The sequence below is a fragment of the Rhinatrema bivittatum genome, chromosome 13 (assembly GCF_901001135.1).
Source record: "Rhinatrema bivittatum chromosome 13, aRhiBiv1.1, whole genome shotgun sequence".
NCBI lineage: Eukaryota > Metazoa > Chordata > Amphibia > Gymnophiona > Rhinatrematidae > Rhinatrema > Rhinatrema bivittatum.
The window spans coordinates 61276436-61294225 of NC_042627.1; the positions used below are offsets into that span (position 1 = coordinate 61276436).

At 43.0% G+C, this 17790-nt stretch overlaps 1 protein-coding gene across 1 annotated transcript; it reads right to left on the minus strand.

Annotated features, from left to right (window-relative positions):
• Window positions 1-322: 322 nt before the first annotated feature.
• Window positions 323-14658, minus strand: C13H15orf40 (chromosome 13 C15orf40 homolog). The gene is made up of 5 exons (XM_029574502.1): window positions 14551-14658; window positions 11449-11679; window positions 8122-8245; window positions 3327-3454; window positions 323-2504 (listed from the first exon to the last, which is right to left on the minus strand). Exons 1-5 carry the CDS (start codon window positions 14656-14658, stop codon window positions 2409-2411), a joined length of 687 nt encoding a protein of 228 aa, XP_029430362.1. The 3' UTR covers window positions 323-2408.
• Between the last annotated feature and the right edge of the window lie 3132 nt (window positions 14659-17790).

A 17790-nucleotide genomic window follows, 5' to 3' on the forward strand; every position in this document is an offset into this window, starting at 1 on the left:
CATAACAAAACTTTCTGTCTCTTGGATCTATTTTTATTTCTTAAGGATTTATTTCTAGGTTTTTCTTTCTTTTTATCCTCACAGATTTCTTACATGTTTGAACTAAAAAGGTACCAATGTCCAACACCAAAGGAATGCAAAGAATTTAAAGATCCAAACTTAAGAATATCATAGAAAAACAATTTTTGTTTTATTTAATTCGGCAACTCCATTGCTCAAATGCCACCCTCTGATAGATCTCTTTAGGGTCCCCCGACATGGACCCTGTGTTTCACCCGAAGGCTGCGTCGGGAGGGACAAGGTAAATATTTAGAAACTGAAACATAAAAGCAAAAATACACATTTATAGAAATCGGACCAAAAGGCAGGGTACATCGTGTCAATATTTACGACGATAAAGCATACCTTTAAATGCAGTGGTTTTCATACAGCTGACAAGGCAAGGACGTACAAGTTATTTTTCAAGATGGAGTTTTTACTACATCTATTTTCCGCAAAAGCACAGATCATAACACCTTGTTACGATTTGATAGCCATCCGCTTTAAGAATGAACATTCCAGCTGGGCAACTGTTAAGACTTTGATGCCTCTGCTCCTCACGAGCAGACTTTGTAACTCAAGCTAAGCAGATGCTGCTTAGGTTCAGGGAGAGAGGGTACCCTCATCAGGTTCTATGCAGAGCATTCAAGAGAGCTCTGTACGTGAATCGGGACCTTCTTTTCATTCCTCAAGTTAACACAGTAGACACTTGTATTAATTGTATTTTGCCTTTTTCCACCCATGTCACCAGTATTACTTCTATAATAAAGCGTCATTGGTCCATGCTGGCGCTTCATGAAGTTTTTGACTGTCCCCTACGCTTTTCTTTTTGCTGTGGTAAGAACCTCAGGGACATTTTAGTTCATTCCCATTTTCAGGACAGCCCTTCTTTAGGTTTAAGGAACCCGTTAGGCCATCAACGATGTGGACACTGTTCTGTTTGCCCTCATGTTGTTCCCACCTCCACTTTTGAAGATCCCATCACTCACAGAAAATTCCATCTTAATTTCTCTACTACATGTCACTCACGGGGAGTAATTTATATGATTTCTTGCCCTAAACTGTACGTGGGCAAAACGACCAGGCAAGTTAGGACAAGAATTGTAGAACATCGGTCCAACATTCGTACTGGCCGAGACACAGCTCCTCTGGTCACACATTGGCAATCGACAGGGCATTCAGAAAATGATTTGAAGTTTATTATTGACATGTTACTTCCACCCTCTCGCGGTGGCAATTTCTCTGAGATGTTAATACGTAAAGAGCAAAAGTGGATCTTTAAATTAGACTGTCTCCATCCTAAGGGATTAAACAACGGAATCGAGTGGCAATATTTCATATAACATTTCACATATTGTTCCCCTTGCATTAATGTTACTCCGTTTCGATTTTATTTCCTCTTTATTACTGTATTCCCTGTCTGGTCTCTAGTTAGGCTCACTCTCCTCCTATTGGTGCAAAATTCTCACACCAAAACTGTTTGCTTTAAACACAGAGTTCTGTCAATTCTCCCCGCTCTTCTTGCCTTGTCAGCTGTATGAAAACCACCCTGCATTTAAAGGTATGCTTTATCGGCGTAAATATTGACACGATGTTCCCTGCCTTTTGGTCCGATTTCTATAAATGTGTATTTTTGCTTTTATGTTTCAGTTTCTAAATATTTACCTTGTCCCTCCCGATGCAGCCTTCGGGCGAAACACGGGGTCCATGTCGGGGGACCCTAAAGAGAACTAGCAGAGGGTGGCATTTGAGCAATGGAGTTGCCGAATTAAATAAAACAAAAATTATTTTTCTATGATATTCTTAAGTTTGGACCTTTAAATTCCTTGCATTCCTTTGGCGTTGGACATTGATATATTTGCAGTGCAGTACCTTGCTCTGAATCTTTGTGAACTAAAAGGTACAACATTTTATGATGGCCAAACACTTGATTTTAAAAATCTCTTTCCTTTAGTCCACTCCTCAGTGTTTGTTACATTTTTCATCTATGGACCAGATGTACTACAAGGTTTTCCCCATTTTGTGTCTATGGGGAAAAAGGCTCAATACATATGACCCTATGAATGCACAGAGTGCTGGTAAGGTTCCACATGAAAGCATCCTGCTTTACATGTCTAATGAAAGGAAAAGCTAAAGTCTGAGAAGTATTTCAAAAACTGTATCATCAAAATTCAAGATGAAAAAGGGGAATCTCAAGTCAATTCACTTGGCAATATCCTTAGAGAAGGTTTTTCCAGTACTGCTACTTTAAACAGTTTCTGACATATTTTAGTTTCATGAATATGCCAGCCCGTAATGCTTCTAAAAAACTGCAATCTTCCGTAAGCATTTCTTGGGTTCTTTTATCCATTTTCCCTTTTGGTTTGGTGTCAGCTGGTAGTAGCTTCTTTTTTCAGCTTCTCTAAAACATCTTCAGGAGTCATTGACACTAGAATCTTCACTACTTTTTCACGGGATTTACCACCCTATTACAAAAATAAATGTTAATTATTTCATCATGTTATTTCCACATTTAATTAAGAAATGCATTTTATTGCATAAAGGAAGAAAGCCAAGAGAGCACGCCAGTCTTGGGACTAATCAACTTGTGCTTGACTAACAAATGACTAGAGAGGTTTCTCACTGAATAAAAGATCTGAAACTTTATGGCTTATCTGTGAAATGAAATAACTGGAGCAACAAGTTTTAAGTTTGTATCCAATCCCTGTTTCCATTTCCATTCTGTGACCTTACTCAAGGCCCTTACCCATATCGAACTATCAGCTTTTTGGGCTGGAACCTTATAACTAAGTACTTTGCACACTACTATATACAGATAAAGGACTAAGCAAATAGGAAAGATTTTAACAATCCGTGGTCTAGAAAGAACAAAGCAAGATTTATTTATTTATAGGGGAAGAATCTTTGGATTAAAGTGATATGATGCAATGCTACTGAAACTTTGCTGGGATAATGAATGCGCTAGAATTTAGATTTATAATGTCAGATGTGAGTGTTTCTAAACTGGATCCGATGCAAATATGCAATTAATTAGTACTTAGATGCTGCCTATTCATGTAGTTAAAATACTTAATTCATAATCAGGTATATGTGTTATAAGGATATGAATACACAAATTAAAAATGAATATAAGAAATGCCATGTTGAATCAGACCAAGGTCAATTAAGTCCAGCATCCCGATTCCAGCAATGCCAAAATAGCTGATCTATTTCACTCCCAGGGATAAGTGATGTCTTTCCCAAGTCTACACAAGACTGTAAAACAACAAATAAACTTGGCAAAATACCTTATCTAAAATAACTTCACTCTTCTTTATTCCAAGAACCTTTGAAAGGTAATGGCATAATTCAGCATTGGCTTCTCCCTCTGATGGAGGAGCAGCAATTGCTACATCTACAGCCTCCGATGTCACATCTGAAATAAATAATTTTGTTTATTAAGATGTTAACCATGAACATTATATGTTCAATGTGTTGAAAACCAATCTGGTTGTTTAGTTTGAAAATTGTCCACAATTTATGACTTAAATCAATGTGGAGATTTGTTTTATATACTTTGGGTTAGATGCACTAAACATTTTCCTACAGAAACATGAGATCTTACTATATCTGTGCCTTGATGGTGTATTACAGAAGCTAAATAAAGGCAGTTTCTCACTATAGACAGAGTCAAGAATTGGTCATTCAGATAATGTGTGACCCTATTCCTGTTACAGTTGGAAAACAAAATACAAAATATAATAAACTGTCAAATACAAAAGATTATTAATAAGGGATTTAAAATATACCTCAAATCTTAGTGCTTTCACTTTCATTTTGTAAATTCTTGAGTTCATAAATTTCTTAAGCTAATTACCAGTGCCCGGGATACACCAATTTGATAAGGCAGACTACTTTATGCATCCAGAATGCCACAATAGCTAGCAGATTTTTTGATGCACGGTTCCAGCTGCTTAGCAAAGAATGGCTGAACTGCATCCTATATATTTTATGAAAGCACAACATGGAAGAAAACACTCAGAGCCTACTTAAGAACATAAGAAATTGCCATGCTGGGTCAGACCAAGGATCCATCAAGCCCAGCATCCTGTTTCCAACAGAGGCGAAACCAGGCCACAAGAACCTGGCAATTACCCAGATCCCATGCTACTGATGCAATTAATAGCAGTGGCTATTACCTAAGTAAACTTGATTAATAGCCGTTAATGGACTTCTCCTCCAAGAACCTATCCAAACCTTTTTTGAACCCAGCTACACTAACTGCACTTATCCTTGATGCTGCTTAACCTGATTTTATATTCAAGAAAGCAGCAGACAGCATGGCTCTGGTCAATGTGGAGCAGCTGGCAAATTTCTAGGAATTCTAATAGGAGTACTAGGGGTGAGCATGGGATTTTTTTTTTAAATTTATTTGGAGAGGGGGGGGGGGTTCATTTTATTTTTGTTTTCCCGTTTTAGTGTATTTTCAAATGAAAACATATCCCTATTTTCTACTTCTATACAGGATAAGCTAGAGTCTACGGCATTGCATCTGGAATGAAATTGGGCGACTAAATAAGTCCTGTAGTCCGTATCTGCCATCATATTTTCTGTTCTTACAGAAACATGAGAAACAGAAGAGGGAATTCCCTATGAGGGTATGGAACAGCTCCCAATGAGGAAAGACTAAAGAGGTTAGACTTTTCAGCTTGGAGAAGAGATGGCTGAGGGGGGATATGATAGAGATGTTTAAAATCATGAGAGGTCTAGAACAGGTAGATGTGAATCGGTTATTTACTCTTTCGTATAATAGAAAGACTAGGGGGCACTCCATGAAGTTAGCGTGTGCACATTTAAAACTAATCGGAGAAGGTTCTTTTTCACTCAGTGTACAATTAAACTCTAGAATTTGTTGCCAGAGGATGTGGTTAGTGCAGTTAGTATAGCTGTGTTTAAAAAAGGATTGGATAAGTTCTTGGAGGAGAAGTCCATTACCTGCTATTAAGTTCACTTAGAGAATAGCCACTGCCATTAGCAATGGTTACATGGAATAGACTTAGTTTTTGGGTACTTGCCAGGTTCTTATGGCCTGGATTGGCCACTGTTGGAAAGAGGATGCTGGGCTTGATGGACCTTTGGTCTGACCCAGTATGGCATGTTCTTAGGTAAAAAATGGTTTGCAGTTGAAGATTGGTTTAATTTTGCCTGTACATCTCTCTGGTTCCCTAACAAACTGGCATAAAAAATATCTCCCTTCCTAGTTTCCACTAAAAGGTTTCTTACAATGCATTCAAATGCAATGTAATATCTGGAAGTTTGCACAATAAAAGTAATCAAAGTAGAATTATTTTCTTATGTTTTTATCTAGTATAGTACTGAAAATAAAGGGAGTGTTCTTACTGGCAGTGCTGTGTATTGCCATATAGAAGAATTAAGTTCATTTCCTGCACTCAGCTTTTGCTCCCTGGTCTTCTCAGGATGCTGCAGAGGTTGCGTTTTCAGCGATTACGCAACAGTGCCACCCACTAATGGGAATTAGGAGTACACTCATACCAGGTTTCAGAGGTAGCCTCAGTGATAGAACTATGTCTTAGGGCCAGGCCTTGGTTATGGAACCAGGCCTTAAGGCCAGGCTCCGACATTGGACGTAAGACTCAGTGAGTGGACCCAACCTCAGAGCCAAGCCCCAACAGTGAGCTTAAATGTCACTGACAGGATCAGGTCTCAAGGCTGAACCCTGGCATGGATCTAAGCTTTGGAAAACAGGACTAAGCCATGGATTGTCACAGCAATGGCTAGACTAAGTGGTCAGTTATAAAATAGGAAAGAAAACCTAGATAGTTGTATTACTATAGCTAAAATAGAGGTCGGCTCTGTTTAACATAGTTATAAATGACCTAGAGATGGGAACAACAAATGAGATGGACAAAATTTGCCGATACAAAATTATTAAATGACAAGAGAACTGTGAGTTGCAAGAGGACCTTATGAGACTGGGCATCCAAATGGCAGATGGCATTTAATGTGGACATGTGCAAAATGATGCACATAGGGAAGAGGAACCCAAATCATAGCTACATGATGCAAGGCTCTACAGTGGCAGTCACCATCCAGGAAAAAGATGTAGGTGACATTGTAGATAATACTTTGAAGTCTTCTGCTCAGTGCGCAGCAACAGACACGAAAGCAAATAGAATGCTAGGAATTATTAGGGCAGGAATGGAGAATAAAACAGAGACTATCACAATTTCTCTGTATTGCTCCATTGTGCGACGTCACCTTGAATACTGGGTGAAGTTCTGGTCAACACATCTCAAAAAAAGATATAGGAGAATTAGAAAATGTACAGAGAAGGGTGACCAAAATAATAAGGGGGAGAAGAAATGACTGAACGAGATATGATAGAGGGTTATAAAATAAAAAGAGTGGATTGGAACGAGTAAAAAGTATAAAGTACTTTCAAAAAGTATAAAGACTAGGAGACAAACAATGAACTTACTAGATGATACATGTAAGACAAATAGGAGAAAATACTTTACTCAACGCATAATTAAACTCTGGAATTTGTTGTTGGAGAATGTGGTAAAAGCCATTAATGTAGCTGGGTTTAAAAAAGGTTTGGGCAAGTTCCTGGAAGAAAAGACCATAAACCATTATTAAGGTGGAGTTGCAGAAATCCATGGAATCTATTGAACTCAGAAATGCTGCCAGGTCACAGCAGATCCCCAGCTCCCCCCACAGGGGCCACCTTAGCAGCATGCTGGAGTGGCCTTCCCCCTCGAATGCTTGATCCCCACCCCCTTCCTCGCCAGGATGGCCTTATGAAGGAGCAGAACGAACTCTGGTGAAAAACCTTCGGGGTCCTCAGCCCCCTGCTCAGGAAGGCTGCTCTCCTAATCTCCTCCCCCATCCTGATCTTCCTGCTCCACAGGTGACAGAAGGGGAGGAGAATCATGGGAGTCTCTGTTAACCGCGGACCCCTGTCCGCAATCCCCCATGGGAATGGCTGAACCCTGAAGCCCGGGGCAACAGCCGCACACAGCACAGGAATCTACTGCTTAGCTGAGCAGAGCAGACCCCCACAGGCTCTGCAGGACGCCACATACAGCTTTGGTGCCATTTCTTTCTTTATTTTTTACTACACACGCTGCTCATAGGCTGCACTGTGTGCACCCATGTCGTAAGACACAAACAGGCCCAGCGAGCTGCACATGAGGTCACAACGCAGCATGTCATCAAATGGCAGAAAATGGCCTGAGCGGCACCCAGAAAACACCGGCACAATGGTGGGGTCGGCCCCAAGAATGCGCGTGGCAGCGCCAGCCCGACAAGCAAACCAGGGCAAGTCACGTCGCCCGTGTGACTCCCGTCAGCACAACCGTTAACTCCCTCACCACCCCTGGAGCCCCCAGGGAGAGGGAGAACGCCCCAACTTTCTCCTCCTGAAGGTGCGACAGCTCCTGCTGTCACAGGCGCACTCACCGCCAGACTGTTCCCTTAACCTTCTGTAAAACAATAAGAAGATTCCTTTTTTTGGGGGGGGGGGGGGAAACAACAGGGTACTTCCCTGACAGGCCAGGAGGAGGCATCAGAAGTCCTGAGGGTGCTAGTCCCCTGTCAGGACTTCCGGCCAGACAAGGACGAACACCAGATAGGGTTTCCAAAACCCCCCCCGGTTGCCCTGCTGCACTGAAGGGATGGTCCTCGAAGGAGCCTAACACCTCAGGGAGCCTCCAAAAACTTTTTCCAAGCAATTCTCTCTCTCAATCTAAACTTTTTGTCAGACTGCAGGTTTGCACCTCTACTATCTGCTGGAGACAGAAAAATACTGAGGGATTGCAGGTGGCACTCTCTGTTATGTAGCCTCAAAGCTTTGTTCTCTGCTGCCATCTGCCGGTAGGGATGCAAAACCCATTTTTCTGGACTGATCTGGGTATGTACAGGAAAAAAGGTGTTCTCTCTCTCTGCCCCATTCCTTCATATACCTTTCCTATTTGCGACATGATGTAAAAAATATTTGATAGTAGTAATGTTTTGAAGTACACATTTATTTTTGGCTTCACATATGTTTAAAATGTTAACATTAGATATGCCATACTACACCTGTTATTGCGTTTAATTTGGAACCTGGTTTAGCATGAATGGCTATGGTGATGGAACCATTTTTATCAATCCCAACAGGACCAGAAGGGGGTGGTTTCAATGGTTCTTTGCTTTGCTCTTTCCCCTAAAATGGAAGATAAAGGATAAGTGACACTATTTTACTAGTAAGATTATCATCAATGTTACACAAATTATCTGTTAAATTAGAATATTCAAAGAGAAATAATAATTAACACAATTTTAACTGTATTTTTCATTAAGGCTTTCCATGTAAAGAAAAAGTTTATTATGACAAAGAAGCAAATAATGTCAATTTAAATTTTTCTGTATAAAAGTGTCAATTCATAACCAATATGAACATAGCATCAGGTGCTAAAAAAAGTTCAATAAATTGTGTCTTGCCATGGTAGTGCGCTGTTTAGCAAAGCAGCATTTACTTTCTGATTTTACGATTGCAGTGGTGGAACTGGTGGTTTTGGATGTACATGGGGGTGATACGTAAGGCACAATGTTGGATCTACAGGTTGAATTCAGTACATCCAGTTGGATTGAATAAAGAGATAGATTGGGGTATGTGCTGTTAGTGATTGGATTTATGGGCATTATGTGGCATGTTTAACATCAAGGATAGAGTGTGGTTGGTCTCTGATATTTGCAACTGACATTGTGGTGTATGATTGGATACAGATGTTTTTAAATTGTATGACTGGATTGGGTATGTGGTTGCGCATCAAGCCATTAATGAAGGAATTGGTATGTGTTTGAAGGTATGTGGATGTATGGATTTGCTGGGGGAGTTTGTTTGTCAATTTTGTTTATTTGGTGGTGTTTGTTATGGTTGATTTTTTTTTTTTTTTAGGAATTTTGACCCCTGAGGCAGGCGAGTGTTGCCGAAACATGGGCCTATGTTGTATCGCATTACACTGTGAGACAGATTGGAGTGAGATGATTACAGATAATACAGCATTGGAGCTGATCTACTTGTGACTTAGATTTATAAGCAACATCACAATAAGAGAGGTCTATTTTGGATTTATTAGGGTAGCAGGGATTGCATAAGTTTACGGCAGTGGTTCTCAACCTTTTTCCTATCGGGATACACCTGACAGACCACGCTCACGTGCGACACACTGCTCATTACAATTCACAGCGTAAATAAAAAAATAAAGGACCAGTATTATTTTTATTGTTAAGAATGACTCAAGGGAAAGATACGTATTCTGTCTGAACAAAAATTGCATAAATAGTAAACAGCCCACACCAAAACAGCACCAATTTCCAGCACTTAAACAGTAACCACCTTACCTAAGAAAAGGCAACACTGAAAATATCACACCAGGCCTTAAGACACTAATACATCTCCTATTAGGAAAATGGACCAAGTCAGGCTATTAAAGAGCCCTACACAGAAACTACACGCCAACAGAAAACCTCACCTGAATCACACGTACTGACCCTCACCTAACAAAGAATAAAGAGACCAAAACGCATAACTAGAAGCAATCAGACAAAAACTGAATTGTAAACTGCAACAAGCCAGAGTCTCTGTAAGCAGTGTAATAAAGGAAAAAAACATACATTACCATTCCTTATAAAACAAATCAAGAAATATAAAATCAATAGCAGTAAAACCATACTAACAAAAAGAACAGATTTCAAAACAGCTGATGAATGGAATATCCAATAATTAAAAACTCATATCAAAAATTTCTAGATACCAATAAAATATTTCAAAATAGCAGACAGAAAGACCCAGTAATGAAAAATAATGATACCAAAAAATGTTTGCTCTGCATACCTGGGAACATTTGATATCCAGGTGCCCTGAAATTGTTTTGAATTAGCAGGAGGAGGGATAGTTTGCTTGCAACTTTCTCCTCTTTCTCGCTCACATATACACATGCCTTTTCTCTCTCTTACATAGGCTCTTAATTACACATTTACACACATGCTATCTTTTCATGCTTACACACACAGGCTTCCAATCACACACATACATGCTGTCTTTTCTCTCACACACAGACTCATTCACATGCTTATAAACATGCTCTCTCTCTCTCTCTCATTTACACACAGGCTCTCAATCACATACTCACATGCTCTTTCACCTAAACCAGCACTCACTTTCACACATGCTCCCTCACCTAAACCAGCTCTCAATCACACACAGACACACATGCTCTCTCTCTCTGATTTATTGGATCGGTTTCCGGTTTGTTTCTTTGGACTCTTCTCTTATTTATACATACAAGCTCTTAATCATACATACACATGATCTCTCTCACACAAACAGGTTTTCAATCACAGACTTACATTCATACTATCTCACTCACACACACATGCTTGCTCATTCACTCACTCCCCCCGAACTAGGGACAGCAGCAGCCTCCTTCATGTTCAGCCTCGCGGAGAAAGGAGTCTCATCGGTCGCGGGGGTTGACAATGTTCCTCGTTTTTCTCCGAGCCGCGCCTCTCTTCTTTTCTTCGGGCCGACAATGCTGCCCACACTAGCATGGTCTCTTCTTCCCGCTGCTCACCACTTCCTCTTCCGGGTAGAAGGATGAAGAGAGCACGCCGGTGCCGCCGACTCCAGCTGTCCTGCCGCGTTCCGCCCGGGCTTTCAGCATTTTAAGCCCGGGCGGAGGACCCGCCGGTATTTTGCTTGGGAGGGGGAGCAGCTGGATCAGCGGAGGGCCGGGAAGTGTGGCGACGCACTGGGTGGGAACCGCTGGTTTACGGAATCAGCCTATAAACGAAGCAAGTGGTGCTTTGTCTTTAAGACCGTTTGCAAGACATTTCGTGACAGTTTACGGAAGGTTTTAGCACCTACGGTCTGATGCTGTGTTCGTATTGGTTATGAACTGATACTGTTATACAGAAAAAAATTAAACTGACCTTTTGTTTCTTCTTTTTATTAATCATTATATTATGGGAAGAAAACAAGTTTGTCTTTTTTTTTTTTAACAACGCGGGAACTTAGAGCAGGCCGGGTCTAGGCCTCTCGCCCTACAGCATAGGTCAGACCCCACCCCCCCCCTCACCAAACAAGGGAGCCCGGTGAGCTCACGGTTACTGGGAGCCCTCTCCAGCCCGGGCCTTACCAGAAGGAGCGACTTGACAAAGCCCCCTCTCCCCTCCTCGCCCTACGGGCTTGCGTGCCCCCCCACCATCAAAACGTACCGCTTTACCGCCTCTCTTCGGCATGGCTCGGGCCGGGCTGGAAGCTAAACCCCGGCGGGTACAGAAAACAAGGAGCGGCCGCGGGCTGCTAGCGCACAACGCCGGAAACATCCGGCAGAGCCCGACTCATGGAGGGCCGGCTCTTACCCTCAGCCGCTCCCGTTCTGGCTTTCTCCGCGCCTGCGCGTTGCACGCGCAGACACGGCGCACCTGACCCCCAACCGCCGATGCGCGCGCTGCACAGGTTTGCTTGTTGGGGGATGAGGGGTCAGTAACTCTGAAGGCGATGCTGACGTCTGAGCTAAAGAGCACGTGATGTAACAGCGGGTGACCATTTGCTTGTATCCTAGCTGAAACAGAATAATCAACTCGGAGTAACTCCAAAAAATGGAGGACATTCATGACCAAAACGGTGCAAAAACTGTATACTGAATTTACCACACAACTCTCTGAAAGGCATTTGTACACACACGTATTGAGAGGATGCAGATTAAAAATTACCATAAATAGAAATGTAAACACCCCCCCACACCCACTTTTCACCACTGTAAAAGTAGGCCTTTTATGTTTATTTATTTCTATTCTGCTTTACACACCCTGTGCAGTAGATTAGATCCAGGTGCTGTAGTTTCCTTTTGCTCCTTTATTGTTGTAGCTGAATTGGAACGGCCAGATGAACCTTCATTTGCCCTTTAATTGGGCAGCAGGCAGCATGTCATTGAGGCACCCTTACCCCTCTGACAGTGAGCCTGTCACACCTTGGCCAAGCAAGAGCAACGTGAAAACCTCCCTTCTTGGGATGACAGCATCCTGCTCCCCTCACCCCCCCCCCCCCCCCCCCAAACATGCAGGCCACAAGCCAAGCCAGAACTCAGATACACCTTTTATTGCTTTGCTCTTGCTTTGTGTTATGGGCAGCCCTCTAGCCTTAGGAGTCTGGTAGGTCAGACGTCAAATTGATCAAGTCTGCAAAGCACAGCCTCTACCAGCACTCCAGCGCTACAAGAATAACCAGCCCCCAGTGGGACTCTATTTACCTTAAGACCTTCCCCACCAACTGCCAAAGGAGAAAACACAGAGAAGCACCTCATGAGGCTACAGGAGGACCAGGGTAACCACCCTTCTGACCCATGCTCCCTTCTGCGACAGAAGAAACAAGCCACTTTTGTATGCAGCCGAGTCACCATCAAATCCAGCAGGGGGGGCTCTCCACAGGTGAGTCAAGAGCCACATCACCTCCTCAGCCAGTTCCCATTTGCTGGGATCTAACCTTTGCAACAGAGAAAATCTGCTTGGACCTTATCCACTCTGGCTATAGGAGATGCCACCAACCAGAGCAGATCACTTTCCACCCAGACCATCAAATTTATCCACCTCTCAGCCACCAGCAGACACTTTGTTCCCCCTTGATGATGTAAGCCATGGTTGTCACATTGGCGAATAAGATCCTTACTGACCGATGCTTGATTAGGGGGAGAAAACTGCACACCGCTAGCTGAACGACCCTTGTCATCAACCAATTTATGGAGCAGTTAGACTCCTGTGCTAATCGTAACTGACAGACTGCCCCCCCCCAAAGCTGGCATCCATTGTCAATGGGGGATCAATCACCATTTTAGAGTGGCCCTGGCTCCATCCAGAAGAGGCAAGTGGAACATGTTGGACTTGGGGACCCAATGGAAAAGCAATGCCTTTTGCAAAGGCCTCACATGAGCAAACGCCCAGGGAACCAACTCCAAACTAGACACCCTAGAACCAAGAACTTGCAAATAGTCCCATACCTTGGGCAACAGAAGGGCCAAAAGACATCAAACCTGAGACATTAGTTTGCCCATCCTCTCCCACCATAGGAAAACCTTGCCCACAGACATATGGAACCATGCTCCTAGAAATTCCAACACCTGGACAGTACCAATTGGCTCCTGGAGAAATTGACAACCCATCCAAGCGAATTGATGCAATGTAAAACAGATTGCACCGCCACCTTGCAGAGCTCTTCAGATTGCACCCACATGAGCCAGCTGTCCAGATAGTTCATCCCTATGATCCCCACCCACTGCAGACACGCTGCCACTATCACCATCCCCTTAGTAAAGATGCAGGGAGCCATCGCTAAACCGAACAGCAGCACCTGAAAAACTGGTAATACTCGCCCAAGACAATGAACCACAGAAACCTTCAATGATGCTCTCTGATTCCTATGTGAAGGTAAGCCCCCATCAGATCCAAAAAAAGCCAAAAATTCACCTTTGTGGACGACTGCAATGACAGACCTCAACGTCTCCATTCGAAAATGAGAGACCTGTAGTGCTCTGTTGACCTTTTTTAAGTCCAATAGCAGCCAGAAGAAGCCTTCCTTCTTGGGGACTACAAAATAAAGAGTACCTACCCATCCGACATTCAGTCAGTGGCACCGGGACAACCGCTCCCAGCACCTTGAGCCAAGACAGGTTTTGGAATATGACCTGGTGGTTTGCCTGAGACCCACAAGGAGATACCAGGAACAGATCCTTAAGCAGGCACGTAAAATCCAAAAGCATAACACTGTTCTAGGAGATCTAGAACACACTGGTCCGAAGTAATCTTGACCCATTCCTCACGAAAACAGAAAAATGGGCCAGCGAACCTTCATTGGGAAGCCTTATTGGAGGAAAATCGTTGGGAGGATCCGTCACGCTGAGACAGTCTACCATGAAAGGAATGAGCCCAAGCCTGAGCCCTTGCCGAAAACTGCCGAGGGGCAAAAGACAAGCCCCTACAAAAATGGTGCTAACTCCGACAAATACCCTGGGTCGCACCAAAAAGGGTGAGATGGCCTGGGCTTGTCTTCTGGGAGCTTGTAAACCTTATTGTCCCCGAAGGATCTGGCGCAAATGGTTGTCATCTCCAAATAATAGCTTTCCTCTAAACAGAGAGGCACCCAGCTGAGACTTAGGAAAGACATCAGCCGACCCCTTGCAGAGGCAAAGAAGCCTCCTTGCCGAGGACAACATGCACGCAGAAGTACGAAGATCGTACAAAGCGTCCACTGTAAAAGCAACCGCCGCTTCCATGTGGTCAGCCTGTTCTGCCTCTGCCGGAGGGAGCTCTTGAGTTGGGAGAAATTGCTGAATCCATCTAAGGGTAGCTCTCTGCCTGAGACTACTACAGCCAGCCCGCCACCCTAACGCCGAGGGCCGATACTTCAAATGTTTGCTTGAGTAGAACCTCCAGCTTTCTATCCTGGAGGTCCTTGAGAGCTGCTCCTACCATTACGGGAACCGTGGTGCGCTTGGTGATGGCCAACACCTCCGCGTCCACCTTAGGGTTCTTGGGAAGATCCAAGAACTCGTCCGGCTGCAGGTAAAGTTTTTCCATGGCCCTACTAACCCTTAGGGTGGCTTCAGGCACATCCCAGGTCAGGTGATAAGCATCGAATGGAAAGGAAAAGTTCTAGGAGGGCTAGTAGGCCTGACAAAACAGGAGCCCCTGAAGCAGGATCCATCACCAGCTGCAGAGCCTGAATATCTAGTACCTGTAACAGATGAGGAATCAAAGAGTCTAGCTCCTCCTTACAAAATAACTGGAGCACCCGCAGATCATCCCCCTCCATCAGAGCAGCATAGTCGATATCATCGCTCATATCCACTGGGGAGGGGTGCGGAAGCACGGACCCTGGAGGAGTGGAAGGTGCCGGCCGTTCAGCATCAGGAGCGGGACGGCCAGGTCTTAGGAGGCTCTTGATCCTGTACAGGCCTGGGGATCGTAGCAGGAGAATATTGCCCATTCAAGTCTGCCTCAGCCTCCATCTAAGCTTTGTGAAGCAGTAAACTAAACTGAGAAGAAAATGGGTGCTATCTCTTTAAGGGCCCCCCCAGAGGCACAGCAGGAGAAGAATCATGTCCCAAATCACAAGGCCTTTGGGGGTTTAACGTAGGCAGAGAAATCAGCACGAAATCCCCTGCCCCTGAGCCACACTGGGGCCCAAATCGGGCAAAATGGCCACTGTTCCCACACTTGTCAGGGAAGGCCTCTCCTTGTGAACTGTCTGACTGTGGCCTAAGCTACGCAATCGCGGCAATGCTGATCTTTTCCCTGCAATTGGCAGCTGCAAAGGCCCCTCACCCCCGCAGATACAGCAGGAGCAGAGGGCTGCACGAGAGAGCCATGCCGCACATCACTATCCTCACCGCATGGCAATCTCAGCTGTAAATAGAAAAGCAGCTGAGTGAAGCAATTCACCCCCTTCAGAGCCCCGGGAGATTTCAGCAGGCTTGCTCTGTTTAAAAGACTTAGCCCTTTGTCTTTTATTTATGTATTTATGTTTTCTTTTTCAGAGCTACTAAAGCAGGGGAATGTTCATCCCTGGGCTTAATATGCAATTTGTAGCTCCCACCAGACGAATTAAGTCAGCTCTGGCACTGTATATAGGGGGGGGGGGGGGGGGGAAGGGGAACAACAACGACCAGTTCACCTGTAACTCCCCACCCCCCCCAACTCACCGGGCTGTGTCAATATTCTCCCGGTATTAAGGCCAAGGGCAGGAGCCCAGCCATGTCTACTATTACAAAGTGATAGTCTTAACTACTTACTACAAAGTTGAGCTAGCTAGGATCAGGACCACACGTTATGCCATCCTTCAGCTGCTGGAGTCAGAAAAATACTGAAGGATCGCAGGTGGCACACCGGCCTCTCTGGGGGTGCTTTTCTCCGTCTCCATCTGCTGGAAGGGAGACATAACCCAGCGGTCTGGACTGATCCTGGTACATACAGGGACTAACTATTAATGGAGCTGTTTGTAGATAAATGAAAAGAAAAATGAGTCAATTTTAGACTGCTACATATGAAGCAATAAAAAAAAAAAAGTGGACTCAAAACAATGTAACAAATAAAATAAGCTACACACATAGCCAAATACAATCTCTTCAGTATGAAGCTTAAAATACCCCAAAATAAATGTGATATACAGTTTACCAAACAAAAAAAATCTTTGTTCATGTGTCTATAAACTGCACTGTTTCAGCACAGATGCTATAGGCATCAACTCACTGATGGATACAATCTGAACTCTTGTCTGTTAGGTTTCCATTAGTAGTGTTCCGGCCTACAAATGCCTGCTTCAGGGGACCTCATGGAGTGAGCTTCAAGGCAAGTTGGCACAGAATTATGAAGCAACTCAAGAGATAATAGTCATCTCCCCATAGAGTAATTATGCACCACCAGAAAAATTACTTTCTTTACTAACAATTTCATGGAATGTTCTCTAGTCTTAGAACATACAAATTTGCCATACTGGATCAGAGGAAAAGGTCCACAAAGCCTGGTATTCTGTTTCTAATAGTGGACAACCCAGGTTAGAAGCCCCTGGAAGAAATTGCCCTTCTATATACAATTTATAGTTCTGCTGCATTATTTTTATGATGGGATAACCAGAACTACTAGCTCAAGATATAATCACATCATGGATCCTTAAAAAAGGCATTATAACAATCTAATGTTTATTCTTTATTTCTTGATGAATTTCCATTTGCTTTTTTGGATTACTACTACACACCTAGTTGAGGATTTCAATGTATTGTTCACATTAATGGAAAGGTTATTTTCCTATATGTTTACTCCTACTGTAGAATCCAGCATTGTATAGATATGGTTGGAATTGTTATATCTATGTGCACCACTTTACATTTGTCCATATTAAATTTGTTTCTACCATTTAGATGCCAAATGGCCCAGTCTCAAACTGCAGTTCCATGTAGTTTTAGCTACTTTGTATAGCTCTGGCTCATCTGCAAATGCGACATCTTTAGTCTCTGCTGTTTAAAAAACTGCACTTAAATTTGTAATTATAATTGTTTAAGCTTAGTTCAAGTACACAAAGAATTTCCATAGACTACTTAAATAGAGTAAAACAGGGAAAGCCACTGAGAATATGACAATGATATAATTAACTAAGGAGCTGATGCCAAACTACAAGAGTTGATTGCTCTGCATAATTAACCAATCATATTGCATCTCAAACCATTTGATGACTAGCTGAACTTGGCATTGCTGTTAAACAGTTTCAAAAGGCCTCACTCACTGTAAGCTGATTTACCCTTGTAGATGTTTCCCGCTAGAGACATGAGTTCAAGTATGACTAAGATTTTCAGCTTAGGCAAAACCAAAGAGATTTACAATTACAATTAAACTACAATACAATGATTAATAAATTAAAGAAGACTTCTACAGTGGCTACTTGTACTAAGGCCTGCTCTGGATAATGCCATTGTTTTATTTTCTTTTAAAGTATTAATTCCAAATATGTTCACATAAACAAATCTAAACATACCTTAAAAACATGAGAACTGCTTTTAGGTAACTAAAGATACATGGTGCGCTGGTGAGTGTACAATGCAGACTCCTAAATCCACACTAAAGATTAGGATGTTATGCCTTCCTCCTGGGTTTTTACTATGACAAAATGTAAAGATACAGTAAAGTACAGTCAGATGTTATAAATTAACGAAGTAA